General features: G+C 37.9%; 1 protein-coding gene and 1 pseudogene across 1 annotated transcript; both read left to right on the forward strand.

Annotated features, from left to right (window-relative positions):
• Positions 1-338: 338 nt before the first annotated feature.
• LOC121458730 (zinc finger protein 431-like) lies at positions 339-3276 on the forward strand. The gene is made up of 3 exons (XM_041668036.1): positions 339-372; positions 563-623; positions 2076-3276. The coding sequence occupies exons 1-3, from the start codon at positions 339-341 to the stop codon at positions 3274-3276; spliced, it is 1296 nt and encodes a 431-aa protein (XP_041523970.1).
• Positions 3277-9244: 5968 nt separating this feature from the next.
• Positions 9245-15688, forward strand: LOC121458808 (annotated as a pseudogene).
• Positions 15689-16405: the final 717 nt, after the last annotated feature.

The raw sequence follows: 16405 nt of genomic DNA on the forward strand, positions 1-16405 counted from the left end.
ATGCAATGTACTGTTCAGCTTTTCTGATTTTCTCTCCTTATGAATTGATATTTCTCTTATAAGGTGGTACAAAGGATATAGAGATAAAATTTACTCTACTTTTAAATTTCATTCTAAAGTAACTGTCTATGTCATGGAATAAGAGTGGATAACACCAGAATCATACAACTGTACTGTCAAAGAAGTATGCATTCCAATGTTGCTACTGTCATGCTTACATTGTACACACGTGTGGTATATTTTTGAAGGCAGTGACCTATGATGATGTGCATATCATATTCACTAAGGAAGAGTGGGATTTGCTGGATGCTTCCCAGAAGAATCTCTACAAAGATGTGATGCTGGAGACCTACAGGAACCTCACTACTATCAGTAAAAATAAATTTCTTTCATGTTTCAAAATATGGAGACAACTTTTCGTTGGTTTATGATTTTGTTCTGTAATTTGATTTAGAAAGAAGGAGAATGAGGTGAATAACACAGTCATTGTTCTTAGGATAATAAGCTAATTATTTCACAGTGTTAAAAAATATAACATACATATTTTGGTACTGTACTTTAGGATACATTTGGGAAGACTATAACACTGAAGAACATTGTCAATGGTGTAGAAGCCATGCAAGGTAATTTTCTTTTTTTTTTTTAAAGATTTATTTATTCATTATGTATACAATATTCTGCCTCCATATATGCCCACACGCCAGAGGAGGGCGCCAGATCTCATTACAGATGGCTGTGAAACACCATGCGGTTGCTGGGAATTGAACTCAGGACCTCTGGAAGAGCAGCCAGTGCCCTTAACCACTGAGCCATCTCTCCAGCCCCCCAAGGTAATTTTCTTATGCAAGTTTATAACAATGTGCCTCTGATGAGTTTATAATGTGTTATGACACTTTTAAACAAAACAACAGTGTAAATAAGCACAGCTTTAAATGCATCGATGGTTATTAAATTCTCACAAATCCATATAGCTCAATTTCCTGTATGTGAATTGCATTTGCAAGGCATTCATTTAAGAAAAAGTCAAGGAAGCAATGACTATACAGATTTTACCATTAACCATGAGAATTATATTATACATCTACCAGTCCATTTGTTTCTTGTTACTCATGACAGAAAATGTATACACATTTCAGTGATGATGAATATAGCTGCCAAACTTCCTACTAAATCAATAGCCCATGGTAAGCCTTGTATTACTCAAATAGTTTTTGTGACTGTGTTAAGTTTAATGAAAGCAGCTCTTGGAGTCAAGGATCAAGGGGCAGATGTTGTGGAGAAATCTTGGTATCTATACCACAAGTCTGAGGAAAAGAAAGTCAAACCGTGAGGATTCAATGTGGAAATCTTTTATTGACTATTCTTCCTTTCTTATATTACATATATTTCATATATTTCATATGTTACTCTTGACACAAGAGTATGAGCATAGGGATATGGAAATATTTAGCATACCTCTCCTTAAGAACAATTATGAAGATAAAATGTAGTTCCAATGTAGAGTATACTTATTGAGTTTGATACAAAAATGCAAAGTTAATTCATTTTCTACCATCATTGTTAATACATAAAATCACATTGTGAAAAAACCACGATGAGTTCTAGGTCTGTGCAAATATTTTAGGTGTCTTAGTTCACTTAGCAAATGTATAATGATTCACGATATAGTAAAATTTATAAATGTAGTAAAGTTGGTAAAGCACTCAGTGTATGCAGTTCTCTTCAAAAATGTAAAAAATATAATAGAAAAATATAGGTATAGATGAAAATGTAAACCATTGCAGAAAGGCAATTATCATTACAAATATTTTTTGAGATGCAAAATGACCCCTAATGGGTAAACAAACCATGATTTAAAACAAAGTTATAGAACCATAATGTTTGATGCCTTTTTACAATTGGAAAAAATATGAAGTTAATTCATATAGAGATGAGGTTTAACAGTGCATTGAATGTGGTGAAACTTTTATATGCATAAATTATCCTTGCAGGATTGAAAGAAATCAAACTGGAGCGACGTTTTCCGTATATTCTCACTGTGCTAAAGCCTTGTGTTATAACACTCATCTTCTAAGGAATAAAAAAACACATACCGGAGAAAAATGCTCTAAAATTAGGCAATGTGATAAAACCTTTCTTCATCACAATCATCTTCAAACGCATAAAAGAACACATACTGGAGAGAAACCCTATGAATATAATCAGTGTGGTAAAGACTTTACTCAATACAGTGTTCTTCAAACTCATAAAAGAACACATACTGGAGAGAAACCCGTTGAGTGTAATCAGTGTGGTAAGGCCTTTGCTGACAACAGTGCTCTTCAAAAACATAAAAGAACACATACTGGAGAGAAACCCTATGAATGTAATCAGTGTGGTAAGGCCTTTGCATGTCGTAGTCATCTTCAAGTGCATGAAAGAACACATACTGGAGAGAAACCCTTTGAATGTAATCAGTGTGCTAAGGCCTTTGCAGTTTACAGTAAACTTCAAAGCCATAAAAGAAGACATACTGGAGAGAAACCCTATGAATGTAATCAGTGTGCTAAGGCCTTTGCTGACAACAGTTCTCTTCAAAAACATAAAAGAACACATACTGGAGAGAAACCCTATGAGTGTAGTCACTGTGGTAAGGCCTTTGCTCAACAAGGTAATTTTCAATTGCATAAAAGAACACATACTGGAGAAAAACCCTATGAATGTAATCAGTGTGCTAAGGCCTTTGCTGACAACAGTGCTCTTAAAAAACATAAAAGAACACATACTGGAGAGAAACCCTATGAATGTAATCAGTGTGCTAAGGCCTTTGCTGACAACAGTTCTCTTCAAAACCATAAAAGAACACATACTGGAGAGAAACCCTATGAGTGTAATCACTGTGGTAAGGCCTTTGCTCAACAAGGTAACCTTCAATTGCATAAAAGAAGACATACTGGAGAAAAACCCTATGAATGTAATCAGTGTGCTAAGGCCTTTGCTGACAACAGTGCTCTTCAAAAACATAAAAGAACACATACTGGAGAGAAACCCTATGAATGTAATCAGTGTGCTAAGGCCTTTGCACGTCGTAGTCATCTTCAAGTGCATAAAAGAACACATACTGGAGAGAAACCCTTTGAATGTAATCAGTGTGCTAAGGCCTTTGCAGTTCACAGTAATCTTCAAAGCCATAAAAGAACACATACTGGAGAGAAACCCTATGAATGTAATCAGTGTGGTCAGGCCTTTGCACACCATAGTCAACTTCAAAGGCATAAAAGATCACATATTGGATAGAAACCCTATGAATCCAATCAGTGTATTAAGACCTTTGAATATGAAAATAGTCTTCACATTCATAAAAGAATGCACACTAGAAAGAAACCTTATGAGTGAAATCAGTGTGGTAAGGCCTTTACAGAACCCCTGTACTCTTGAAAGGCATAAAATAACACCTACTGTAGAGATATTGATGAATGGAATTTGTGGTAGGTGGAGAAAGGTCATTGGTTAATCAAGAAACTGCCTTGGCCCATTTGATAGGCCAGCCCTTAGGTGGGTGAAGTCGACAGAACAGAATGCCTGAAGGAAGAGGGAAGTGAAGCAGACATCATTTCCTCTCCTGTCTGAGGAAGATGCAATGCAGCCTGCCACCAGGGCAGACATGCTGAATCTTTCCCGGTAAGCGCACCTCTTGGTGCTACACAGATTAGAAATAGGCTAAATTAATATGTGAGAATTAGCCTAGAAGAGGCTAGACATAGTGGGCCAAGCAGTGTTTTAATTAATACAATTTGTGTGTTGTTATTTTGGGGCCCAAACTCGCCAGGCAGCCGGGACCTGGGTGGCAGGAAGCGGCCCGCAGCTCCTTCAACAGAATGGTTTCTATGTGGACAACTGCTTCCACATAAAGCCTGAGAAAGCTTGGGAAAGAATAAAGCATGTTTTCTTGGTAGCAGCAATTTCTCATTATGCTCTGCTTGCTTGAGGCAAGCAAGCACTTTCATTTAAGAGAGGCTTCCTGACTGAGCTTTAGCTGCAAAACCCTGCAGCTCTTAAGAGGTCCTGCCAAGAAACACTTAAATGGTGTTGATAAAAGCCAACTGAATGCTTCTTTGTTTTCAGCAGTAGCAGGAAAAAGTGCCATTTTAAAATGCCCCCTTCTGGGCTGTCCTGCCAGGGCAGACTCTGACTCTTTCAGGCAGGCAGTTGACTGAGTGTGGTCTGGGAGCAGAATGCTTCAGCTTGCTTGCTGGCAGGGACCTTGAAATGCCATAGACTTGTGGCAATAAACATGGCTACCGCTGGTACCTCAACCATGAAGCTGAAAGCTAAGGCTGGATCTAGCCGCCAAAGCCACGGCTTTAATCTTGCCCATATTGCTCAGTAGTTTAAAAGCTCATGTGGTCAGAAAAAGAGAGGGAGATATATAGTAAAGAGAGATTCAAAAACAAAGAAAACCTTTAAATGATTTACAGTGTGTTAAGAATATATGCAGGCTAAAAGTTAAAGTTCTTAAAATAAAAAACAAATAAAAGGGAAGAAAGAGAGTAGTTGGGTGTGGTAGCACACACCTTTAATTCCAACACTTGGGAGGCAGAGGGAGATTGACTTCTGTGACTTCAAAGTGTGGTATTACACGCCTTTAATCCCAATGCCTGGGAGGCAGAGAAAGGCAGATCTCTGAGAGTTCAAGGACAGCCTGGTCTACAGTTATTCCAGGGCAAAGATATACAGAGAATATAAAATAAAAGTAAAAATAAATGAAATAGAGGTTAAAGTAAAACCACACAAAGATGGAAAATACACAGAGAATCTTGATACTGTATGCTATTGTACTCTCTTTGAATTATTTTAATGGTGAGGAAAAAGCAACATCTGCTAAAAGATATTTGTTTATAAATGCTGCTGAACTAATCCAAGATAGATATTTTGAAAATACCTTGACTTCAGAATTTGGATCTAAGGATATGATACTTTGGAAAAGAGATTCTTCTTTTGTTTTCACAGGATAAGACCCTATGGATTGCTTCTATTCTAATATGGTATGATAGACCACGCCCTCCTGAAAGGTTGCTGTGAACACCTTCAGAAAATTGTTTATCTGCTAACTGAGACAAATCTAGCACACAGGTTATACCCTCAAAGACCTGATTAACAGTGCCCCTATACAGCAGGAAGCAGTTTGGAGAGAAATAACTACATCCATATTCCCAAATATTATTTATAAATGTTCTTTTACATTTAAAGGGTGATATAATATAGATATAAATAATTTGGATTGAAATGGATCTTGCTTTACTGATACTAATTTAAGGTCAATTTTGTTATGTGTGTATATATATTTCTGATATTGATTAAGGTATTGTGATTGTGTAGTTTATTTAAAAATGTAATGTATATAAGTTGTTAATAGATAATCATCTATGATAGTCAAGTTTCTATTCATGTTAGATTTTTTTAGATGTGCATAGATATATTTTAGATAGGCATTCTTCATATTCTTCAAAGACTGCAGAATATGGCATTTAAAATATTTTAGTAACTTAGGGTTTTGCATGTCAATGAGACACATCTGCTCCTGGCAACACCAGCTACTTCAAGAGGAAGATGGGCATTGAAGAGCCTCCTTATGGAGTTTGATAGCCATTTGGGCAAGAAACTGCTCTTGCCCGGAATACTACATAAACTGGGCACAGAGAACCCTCAGAGAGAGGACTGCTGAACTTGCCTAAATGTGAGATGATCTTTCAGGGTTCCTGATTCATGAAAGAGTCTGCGAGACATTCTGTAGGACACAGCAGATAGTGACTGAACTGCCTTTGAAATTTCCTGCTTCATTGAAATGTCTGCTGGAAACTATGGCCCTGTAGGCCGAAGATGGATGCCCCAACTGTACAGAAGAACTTTGGGTGACTGTCCAGGAAGTGAGATGTCTCTGTGATTTCTAGAGTTTTGTAAGTTGCTTATTTCTCACTGCCCAGCTAATATTATATCTTTCTGGAGTTTTTGATGGAGTTGAAGAAGAGTTATTGTTTTTCTTAGTTATGATAAAGATAAAATAGATGTAAGTATTGTAATTCTTAATTGTAACTGTTTTGTTATATGTAATTTTCCCATGTTAAAGTGAAAGCCTTTCCTTCTTGTTTAAACAGAAAAAGGGGAAATGATGGAGGAAGGTCATTGATTAATAAAGAAACTGCCTTGGCCCCATTTGAGGCCAGCCCTTAGGTGGGTGGAATAGACAGAACAGAATGCTTGGAGGCAGAGGAAAGTGAGGCAGATGTCATTTCCTCTCCTGTCCTGGGTAGATTCAATGCAGCCAGCCACCAGGTCACACATGCTGAATCTTTCCTGGTAAGCACACCTCGTGGTGCTACACAGATTATTAGAAATGGGCTAAATTAATATGTGAGAATTGGCCTAAAAGAGGCTAGATATAATGGGCCAAGCAGTGTTTTGTTGAATACCATTTGTGTGTTGTTATTTCAGGGCATAAGCTAGCTAGGCAGCCAGAAGCTGGGTCGCACGAAGAGGCCGGCAGCTCCTTCAATCATCTCAATACATAATATGAGCCTACCTGTAGAGAAAGTCTGAAGTTAATGTCTTTATTCTTCAAAAAACATGAGAAAACATCATACTGTAGTGAAACTCTATAAATTAATTCAGTGTCATATTGTTTTATGCTTCATATGAGAGTAAGACTTTGTGTGTAATCAATCTGATAAAGCTTGTGCATATTATCACAATCTTTTGGGCCTGAGGAAAAAAACTAGGGGCTCATGTTAAATTATTCTTTAAGATCTTAAGCCACTTACAGTTAGTTAACCAAAAGCAGCTATTGTGTAGAGAAAAATTTGATAGTGTCCACAATCTGTTTAAGCATGATGATACCTCTTTTTATTTTAGTTTGAACCAGGATTGTATTTCATAAAACCTTTTATGAAGTATTATGGGTTACAGCAAGGGTATTCTAACATTGGGCCTGAAACCAGAGCCAAAGAAAAGCACCTTAACTCTGAATCTAGAACTAGGTAAAAAAAAAAAAAAACTCCCTGAAAACAGCCAAAACATTAAAAAGCGGCCTGTGGGGGGCTGGAGAGATGGCTCAGTGGTTAAGAGGATTGCCTGCTCTTCCAAAGGTCCTGAGTTCAATTCCCAGCAACCACATGGTCTGGTGCCCTCTTCTGGCCAGCAGGCATAAACACAAACAGAATATTGTATACATAAATAAATATAAAAAAATAAAAAGGTCCAGTGAAAGAAACAAAATTTGGCTGTCAAACCAGAACCATAAAATCATTAAATTCAATGATGTTTTTAAGCCCACAGGATACCATTAACTGAAATACGAGAGGCTTGAAGAGTCAAATCTCTCATACATTTCCTTGTATGTTTTGTTTAAAAATTCCCTTAGAAGTTGGGGTATAATTATGGTTATCAGAAGATTGGAAATGGTCATCAGGAAGGTAGGTGATAGAAGGTGGTTACAAGGAATATTTTTTGAAAAAGATGGCTAGAATTAATATATTATGGAAACATCACTGTTAACCATAGCCAGAAATAATATAAAATATTATGGAACAACTTACTAAACAAGTGAAAGTACTGTAGGAAATGAACATTAAATCTTTGAAGAAAACAACCGAAGAAGACACCACAGAATGGGAAGATGTCCCTTGCCCTTGTTAGGTAGAACTCAAGATAGTAAAAATGGCTTGGCGATGGTGGCGCACGCCTTTAATCCCAGCACTCGGGAGGCAGAGGCAGGCGGATCTCTGTGAGTTTGAGACCAGCCAGGTCTACAGAGCTAGTTCCAGGACAGGCTCCAAAGCCACAGAGAAACCCTGTCTCGAAAAAACCAAATAAATAAGTAAATAAATAAATAAATAGATAGATAGTAAAAATGAAAACCTTTCCAAAAGCAATCTACAGATTCAATACCATTCCCATGTAAACATCAGAAAAATTCTTCACAGACCTCAAAATAAAAATACTCAACTTCATATAGAGAAGCAAAAAAAATGTAGGATATCCAAAACAACTGTATACAATAAATAATTTCTGGAGTCATCACATTCCCTGACTTCAGTCTACTACAGAGCTACAGTACTGAAAAGAGCCTGGTATTGGCACAAAAACAGACAGGAGGACCAATGGAACTGATTCTAAGAATCGGATATCAATCCACTCACCTACTACACCTGAATTTTGTCAAAGAACCAAAAAATATATGATGGAAAAAGAAAGCATATTCAACATGGTGCTGGCATACCAATATCAGTGTGGGGGAAAATGAAAGTAGATCCACATCTATCATCATGAATAAAACTCAAGTCCAAATGGATCAAAGACCATAACATAAAGCCAAACAGCCTAAACCATATAAAAGACATAGGAAGTGTACTTGAACACAGTGGCAAAAGAGACCACTTTCAAATTATAACCCCAGTAGCACAGACATTGAAAGAAAATAATAAATGAGACCTTCTGAAACAAAAGTTTCTGTGAACCAAAGACAGGATCAGAAATACATAAAAGGCAGCCTATAGTATGGGAAAAGATCTTCACCTTCCCCACATTGGACAGAGGACTGATCTTTAAAACATACAAGGAAATAGTCATCAAAAGAACAAATAATCCAATATTAAATGGAGTACAGACATAAAGAACTTTCAACATATGAATCTAAAATTACTGAGAGACACTTAGTGATATTTCCAAACTCCTTAGCCATTAGAGAAATGAAAACCAGAACAACTCTGAAATTCCCTCATATCTGTAATAATAGCCAAAATCAAAAACATTGGTGACAACTTAAGGTGGAGAGGATGTGGGGTTAAGGGAATACTCCTCCATTGCTGATGGGGTTGCAAACTGAGTCAGCCACCTTGATATGGCGTTTTCTCAGAAAATGAGAAAGCCAACTGCCTGGTTGTGAGGCACGCCTTTAATCCCTGCACTTGGGAGGCAGAGACAGGCCCCTCTGACTTCAAGGCCAGCCTGGTCTACAAGAGCTAGTTCCAGGACAGACTCCATGTCTACAGAGAAACCTAGTCTTGGAAAACCAAAAATTATAAAGAAAGAATGAATGAAAATTAGGAAACAAGTTATCTTAAAACCCAGCAATACCACTTTGGATATGTACTCAATGGATGCTAAGGCATACTACAAGGACAAGTGGTCAACTATGTTCACAGCAACATTATTTGTTCACAGCCAGAACCTGAAAACATCCCTTCCACTGAAGAATGGTCAAATTAACATGGATAAAGACAATTACATCTTCAAATTTATGGGCAAATTTTTGGATCTAGAAAACATAAGAGTGAGTTAACCCAGACCCAGAAAGAAAAATATAAATGTACTCAGTCCTAAGTGGCGTTTAAATATAAAACCGAACAACCAGTCTACAATTCACAAAGAACATAGACAACAAAATGGAAACAAAGAGATATACATAAATCTATTCTATATAGACCTAGACAAAGACAAGATCTTACTAAATTGGGAACATGTGGATCATGGGAAAGGGGGAGGGGAGAGGAAGGGAGAGTAGTTGAATAAAAACAGTTAAAAAAATCTTTGGTTAACAGCAGTTAATGGGTGAATTATACAAAGTACAAAATGAATAGTTGAAATATGCTTAATTTTGTAGCTGAATAAAATAATTCCTCTTTCCAAGGCAAACTGATTTATGACATTTAAGTAAAAGCATACCACACATATTTTCCAAAAGAAAATTGACGGTGTATACCATATCTCCCCATGTGTCCAAACCTATGATCAAACTCACATGAGAGAGAGAAGTGTTTGATTTTACTTAATATAGCTGCATTCATTCTAAATTCACCATTAAACACTGAGTTCATGTTTTTATTATGAATTTTGAAGGTTGTACAAGTCAGAGTGACAGACCCTGTACTATGTGAGTACTAATTGAATCTTTAACTTTTGAAAATACCAAGTTAGAGTGTAAGAATATCTTGGGCTTTTATAGGTCAGATGAGCACCTACAAGGCAATGGATCTTTTTTTAAAAAAAAATATTTTCATGGTTTATTTAACTTTATTTTTATGTGTGAAGGTGTCAGATACCCAGCAACTGGATCTTCAGACAGTTGTGAGCTACCATGTCGGTGCTGGGAATTGAACTCGGGTCCTCTGGAACAGCAGTCAGTGCTCTTAACCACTGAGCCATATCTCCAGCCCCAGAGCAATGGATCTTGTATCCAATAAATCTAGCAGCCAGGATCAAGAACTGAATTGAAGAAAGTGACCACACAGTTTACAGATTTTTTATAATGTAGGAAACCATGCCCAAATGGAGTGGTATCTTACAGGCTATTGCTGAAGATCTCCCTTTTGCTTAAATAAGAAATTCCAAACATGGCTGGGTGGTGGTGGTGCAAGCCTTTAATCCCAGACCTCGGGAGGCAGAGGCAGGTGGATCTCTGTGAGTTCAAGACCAGCCTGGTCTACAAGAGCTAGTTCCAGGACAGGCTCAAACACCACAGGGAAACCCTGTCTCGAAAAACAAAAAAAGGCCGGGCGGTGGTGGCGCATGCCTTTAATCCCAGCATTCGGGAGACAGAGGCAGGCAGATATCTGTGAGTTCGAGACCAGCCTGGTCTACAAGAGCTAGTTCCAGGACAGACTCCATGTCTACAGAGAAACCTAGTCTTGGAAAACCAAAAATTAAAAAGAAAGAATGAAAGAAAATTAGGAAACATTTTATCTTAAAATCCAGCAATACCACTTTGGATATGTACCCAATGGATGCTCAGGCATACTACAAGTACAAGCGGTCAACTATGTTCACAGCAACATTATTTGTTCACAGCCAGAACCTGAAAACATCCCTTCCACTGAAGAATGGACAAATTAACATGGATAAAGACAATTACATCTTTAAATTTATGGGCAAATTTTTGGATCTAGAAAACATAAGAGTGAGTTAACCCAGACCCAGAAAGAAAAATATAAATGTACTCAGTCCTAAGTGGCGTTTAAATATAAAACCGAACAACCAGTCTACAATTCACAAAGAACATAGACAACAAAATGGAAACAAAGAGATATACATAAATCTATTCTATATAGACCTAGACAAAGACAAGATCTTACTAAATTGGGAACATGTGGATCATGGGAAAGGGGGAGGGGAGAGGAAGGGAGAGTAGTTGAATAAAAACAGTTAAAAAAATCTTTGGTTAACAGCAGTTAATGGGTGAATTATACAAAGTACAAAATGAATAGTTGAAATATGCTTAATTTTGTAGCTGAATAAAATAATTCCTCTTTCCAAGGCAAACTGATTTATGACATTTAAGTAAAAGCATACCACACATATTTTCCAAAAGAAAATTGACGGTGTATACCATATCTCCCCATGTGTCCAAACCTATGATCAAACTCACATGAGAGAGAGAAGTGTTTGATTTTACTTAATATAGCTGCATTCATTCTAAATTCACCATTAAACACTGAGTTCATGTTTTTATTATGAATTTTGAAGGTTGTACAAGTCAGAGTGACAGACCCTGTACTATGTGAGTACTAATTGAATCTTTAACTTTTGAAAATACCAAGTTAGAGTGTAAGAATATCTTGGGCTTTTATAGGTCAGATGAGCACCTACAAGGCAATGGATCTTTTTTTAAAAAAAAATATTTTCATGGTTTATTTAACTTTATTTTTATGTGTGAAGGTGTCAGATACCCAGCAACTGGATCTTCAGACAGTTGTGAGCTACCATGTCGGTGCTGGGAATTGAACTCGGGTCCTCTGGAACAGCAGTCAGTGCTCTTAACCACTGAGCCATATCTCCAGCCCCAGAGCAATGGATCTTGTATCCAATAAATCTAGCAGCCAGGATCAAGAACTGAATTGAAGAAAGTGACCACACAGTTTACAGATTTTTTATAATGTAGGAAACCATGCCCAAATGGAGTGGTATCTTACAGGCTATTGCTGAAGATCTCCCTTTTGCTTAAATAAGAAATTCCAAACATGGCTGGGTGGTGGTGGTGCAAGCCTTTAATCCCAGACCTCGGGAGGCAGAGGCAGGTGGATCTCTGTGAGTTCAAGACCAGCCTGGTCTACAAGAGCTAGTTCCAGGACAGGCTCAAACACCACAGGGAAACCCTGTCTCGAAAAACAAAAAAAGGCCGGGCGGTGGTGGCGCATGCCTTTAATCCCAGCATTCGGGAGACAGAGGCAGGCAGATATCTGTGAGTTCGAGACCAGCCTGGTCTACAAGAGCTAGTTTCAGGACAGGCTCCAAAACCACAGAGAAACCCTGTCTCAAAAAACCAAAAAAAAAAAAATGAATTCCAAACTAAATACAAAAGTATGTATACAAGAAACAGATGTCAAATATAAAGTTAGAATTACAAGCATAATCAATATTAAGGAAGGAATATATCCTAATGTTTTGATAAGCATTCTATCCTAAGGAATCCATGTATTGTAGTAGAAATGGCTTGGCTAGATAATAAGAGGATGGTAAGTATGATTATCTCATCTTCAACCCCATCAAAGGCCTGAGAAGAGCATTAATATTACTTGAGTAGGCAGGTAGTGAAGTGCAGCAGCCCGCAAAAAGTGTAGTAGATGACAGAGACAACTGACTGCCTGAGCAATCAACTAAAGTCTCATTACAATGTTGAAGATTAAGATTTCCTATCAGAATATAAAATATCTTTAATCAGCTATGCGGTAAAACAGGAAAATGATCTCAAAATATAAACCATGTATAAGTATCTTGATCAGAGGTAGAATTATATAATGCACTATGATAAATATCTCATAAAATTGTGTCAATAAACAAAATGTTTTAAACAGAGGTAGAATCATGCATAGATACAATCTGACAAAATAACTTTGCATAGGTGTTACAAACATTCTAAACAAAAATAGAAATATTCTATATGATAAGTATAGTTTAAATTTGTATCAAAGAAAAGTCTATACCAATGTAAATTATCCACAAATAATAGTTCACAAGTATTCCTTCTAATACAAACTATTATTATTAGTGTGAGTAAGTTATCTACCTATTATCCCATTCAATTTTCCCTCTTTTTTTGAGATCTCTGGGTATACATAATTTCACGCAACCCTATATGAGTAATAATCAACTCTTAAATGTTGTCCCTAACCATAAAGACAAACTTTGTTGGGAGAGGGGATGGCATCTTCTAGAATTGCTTCCAGATGTCATGGGGCAATGTTCTTTCTATGTGATATTATAAAAGTAAAATGATTTCTAAGTATTTGATAGGGTTGTTCTGAAGTTCTTATTTGGAATTGTGGCCAGAACGTTGTAAGAAGGTGCACCATATCTGCAGCTTGTACCCATAAGTCAGTCTTACAGTGCTATTAGCATCATGCTTTCATATAAATCAGGTAGAGACATTGTGGGGCTCCAATTTCTTCTTCTTGGAAGCTGTTCATTGTTGAAAATGTAAACATTATTCATGTAGACATATTTTCAGTGAAATATAAGATATAGACAAAATGGGCATGAAGGAAAGTAAAATGTTCCTTTAAAATCTATCTTCTTTCTGTCCCATAGCAGAAGGCTATTGATATGAGACAGAAGTTTTGAGTTTTTCTTTTAACATTGTGCTTGGATTTAGAGAAGGATTGACACTGTCTAATTCTAAAACCATTTCTGATTCTGAAGTAGAGATGTAAATACAAAGGAGACATCTTCTAAAGCTGTAGCCCATACAAAGCACCTAACAGATTATCTCTGTGGGGGTGGGCTCACTCACAGGCTTATAGGTCAGTAGCTGCCCCCTTCCTGAGACAAAAAGCATGCGGTGTGTGGCAAACAGAACCAGAAGAGACAGATCAGCTACAAGTGTAGGAAAAATGAAAATATTCCAGATAGTGAGAACAGTGCAAGCCATGGCTTAGAGGCTGCAGCAAAGTCAGCAGAACCTTTAGAGCCATTCATCCCTGTGCCAGTAGAGCAGTAACAACACACATCTGCCCTAAGCCAGAAACTGGAAGGAAAACACACTGTGTTTTGACCGTCTTCCAAATAATTCCAGTATGTGAGTAAGTTTTAGGACCTCTGATCTAGGATACCAGCTCTCAAATGCTGTTTGCAGGGCTCTTCTTGGGCATAGGACCAGAGGTGAAGTGGATGTAAATTCAGATAAGTTTGTAAGGGCATAATCTACATTGCTTTTGGAAAGCCACCAATAAACATTAGCCATTTAGAGGTTTCAAGGAGCCCTACAGTAAAGACCTTTATTTCTCATTCATATTTGGATCTCTGTGATTCTGCCTATTCATACTTCGATAAATACCCTCTTAGGGATATTATCCTCACTATTCACATGGATGCGATGTAACCTACAGAAAATTAGAAGACTCCCAAAGTCACAGAACCTGTATCCATGTTGGAAAAGACCTTAACAATTTTTCTGTTCTCAATACCCTGCATCCTCTGTCCTTCCACTCTACTGTGTACATAACTCTGTGTTATGTAGTGCTGATATCTCGGTGGAGATCTCCAAATGCCATGCCCCGAGCCCCTGTGTCTGTGCTCTGTGCGCTGGCACTCAGTTCACTAGCTTTGGGCAAGGGGGCTGGAGGTTAAAATATACAGACACACCAGACAGAGAGACAGTGACACAGATCATCCTTGAATTCCCCAAGAATGCTCCCTTTATTGTGTTCAGGGGCAGATTATATAGAGATAGCCACACCCCAGCCAAACCCACCAAAAACCATCAGGAACTCCTGAAGGTCTTGTGCTCAGAGCAGCTGTAGGCACTCAAATCAGGGATTACAAGAAATTTAGGATCTGGGGTCTCACTGCTCCCAACAATGTAGCTCAGCAGCAGGTCAAAAGTCTCTGAGTTTATCTTGAAGGAATTTTCTGACTACTCATCCCTGGAGCACCTAGTCTTTCTTCTGTGCTCAGTTATGTATCTGGTGACCCGGCTCGGAACACTGCCTTCATGGCCGTGTGCATGTTGGATCTCTGTCTACACACACTCATACAATTTCTGAGTAATATTTCCATTTAGAGAATCTGCTACACATCTCCTTTGTGCCTCTGATGCTGTTCCACCTTCTCTCATCCCAGAAGACCATCTTCTCTAATGGCTGTGACATCCAGATGCATCTGAGACATTTCACAGGCTCCACAGAATGCCTGCTGCTTGTCATCATGGCCTGTGATCACTACCTTGCTATTTGTCAGCAACTCGGGTACCCGTGCACATGAGCCACAGGTATTTCTTCATGCCTCCAAGAGACTTCTGGGTACTCTACCTCTTTGGGTTGTTGACAGAAACAGTCATTGCCATGAGACTGCCCTTGTATGGCCAAAAAGTATTTAGACACTTCACCTGTAAGGTCCTGGATGTGCTGAAGCTGGCCTGTGGTGACACATCAGTCAGCAATGACTTTGTCCTTGTTTGTGCCATGCTTCTGCTGCCTCTACTCAAGTACCTCATTTGCCTATCCAACATGCCAATCCTGGTCACATTCCTAAAGGTGCCCTCAGCCAGTAGGTCCTGCAAATGCTTTTTCACCTGGTTGGAGCACGTTGCTGTGGTCCTATTTTTTATAGCATGATCATGTTCATGTACATGAAACCCATGAACACAAAGGGCTGTATCTCTAACTTGGTCTCCACAGTCCTATTTTGGTTCCATAATAAGTTCTTTTTTCCCAGTTCTTGAGTCCCTAGTCTGTTGATGCTACAAATGTTCACTCACTATGCTTACCAATTTTTAATATGACATTTTGTTCTTGTTCGGAGAAATAAATCTTGCCTGGATATTAGAGGGCAGAGCTAACAATCACTAGTGGACCACAGGATCCGGCAAGAAGTGGATCATGACTTCAATCCCAGCATTTGGGAAATGAAAAAAGGAATCTAATCCCCCCCATTTGGTTTGAGGATTTGGGGAGGTAAGAAGTAAATGTGGCTGCTGTGTTGCTTATCTGTTCTCATGTTTACCCCAAATTCTGACTCTGGAATTTTATTAATAATACTAATTAAAATCACACTCCAAACAATCATCATTTTATTTGAATAATGATTTCTTCATTTTTATTTTTTAAAAAGAAAAACTATCTTTATCCATTATACATATCAATAAAAGTTTCCACTCCGTCCCCTCCTCTCATTTTCTCCAGTTAGCCTCCCACCCAATCCCATATTCATTCCACAGAGAGAGTAGGCACATTGCTGTGTTGTATAAGATCTAAGGTTCTCTCTACTATATCAAGGCTGAGCTAGGCATCCATCCAAAGAGAATGGACACCGGATTTTTGACAAAGTTTCTAAAGTTATACAATTACAACCTCTGTCTTCTTCAAAAAACACCCATTGCTCATAATTGCTAAGCTATCTCATCACATTTTTATTAAAAAATTATTCTTATACATTTTCA

Source organism: Microtus oregoni, unplaced genomic scaffold, assembly GCF_018167655.1.
Source record: "Microtus oregoni isolate MIOR12 unplaced genomic scaffold, Mior012 000018F_ref0000195, whole genome shotgun sequence".
Classification (NCBI taxonomy): Eukaryota; Metazoa; Chordata; class Mammalia; order Rodentia; family Cricetidae; genus Microtus; species Microtus oregoni.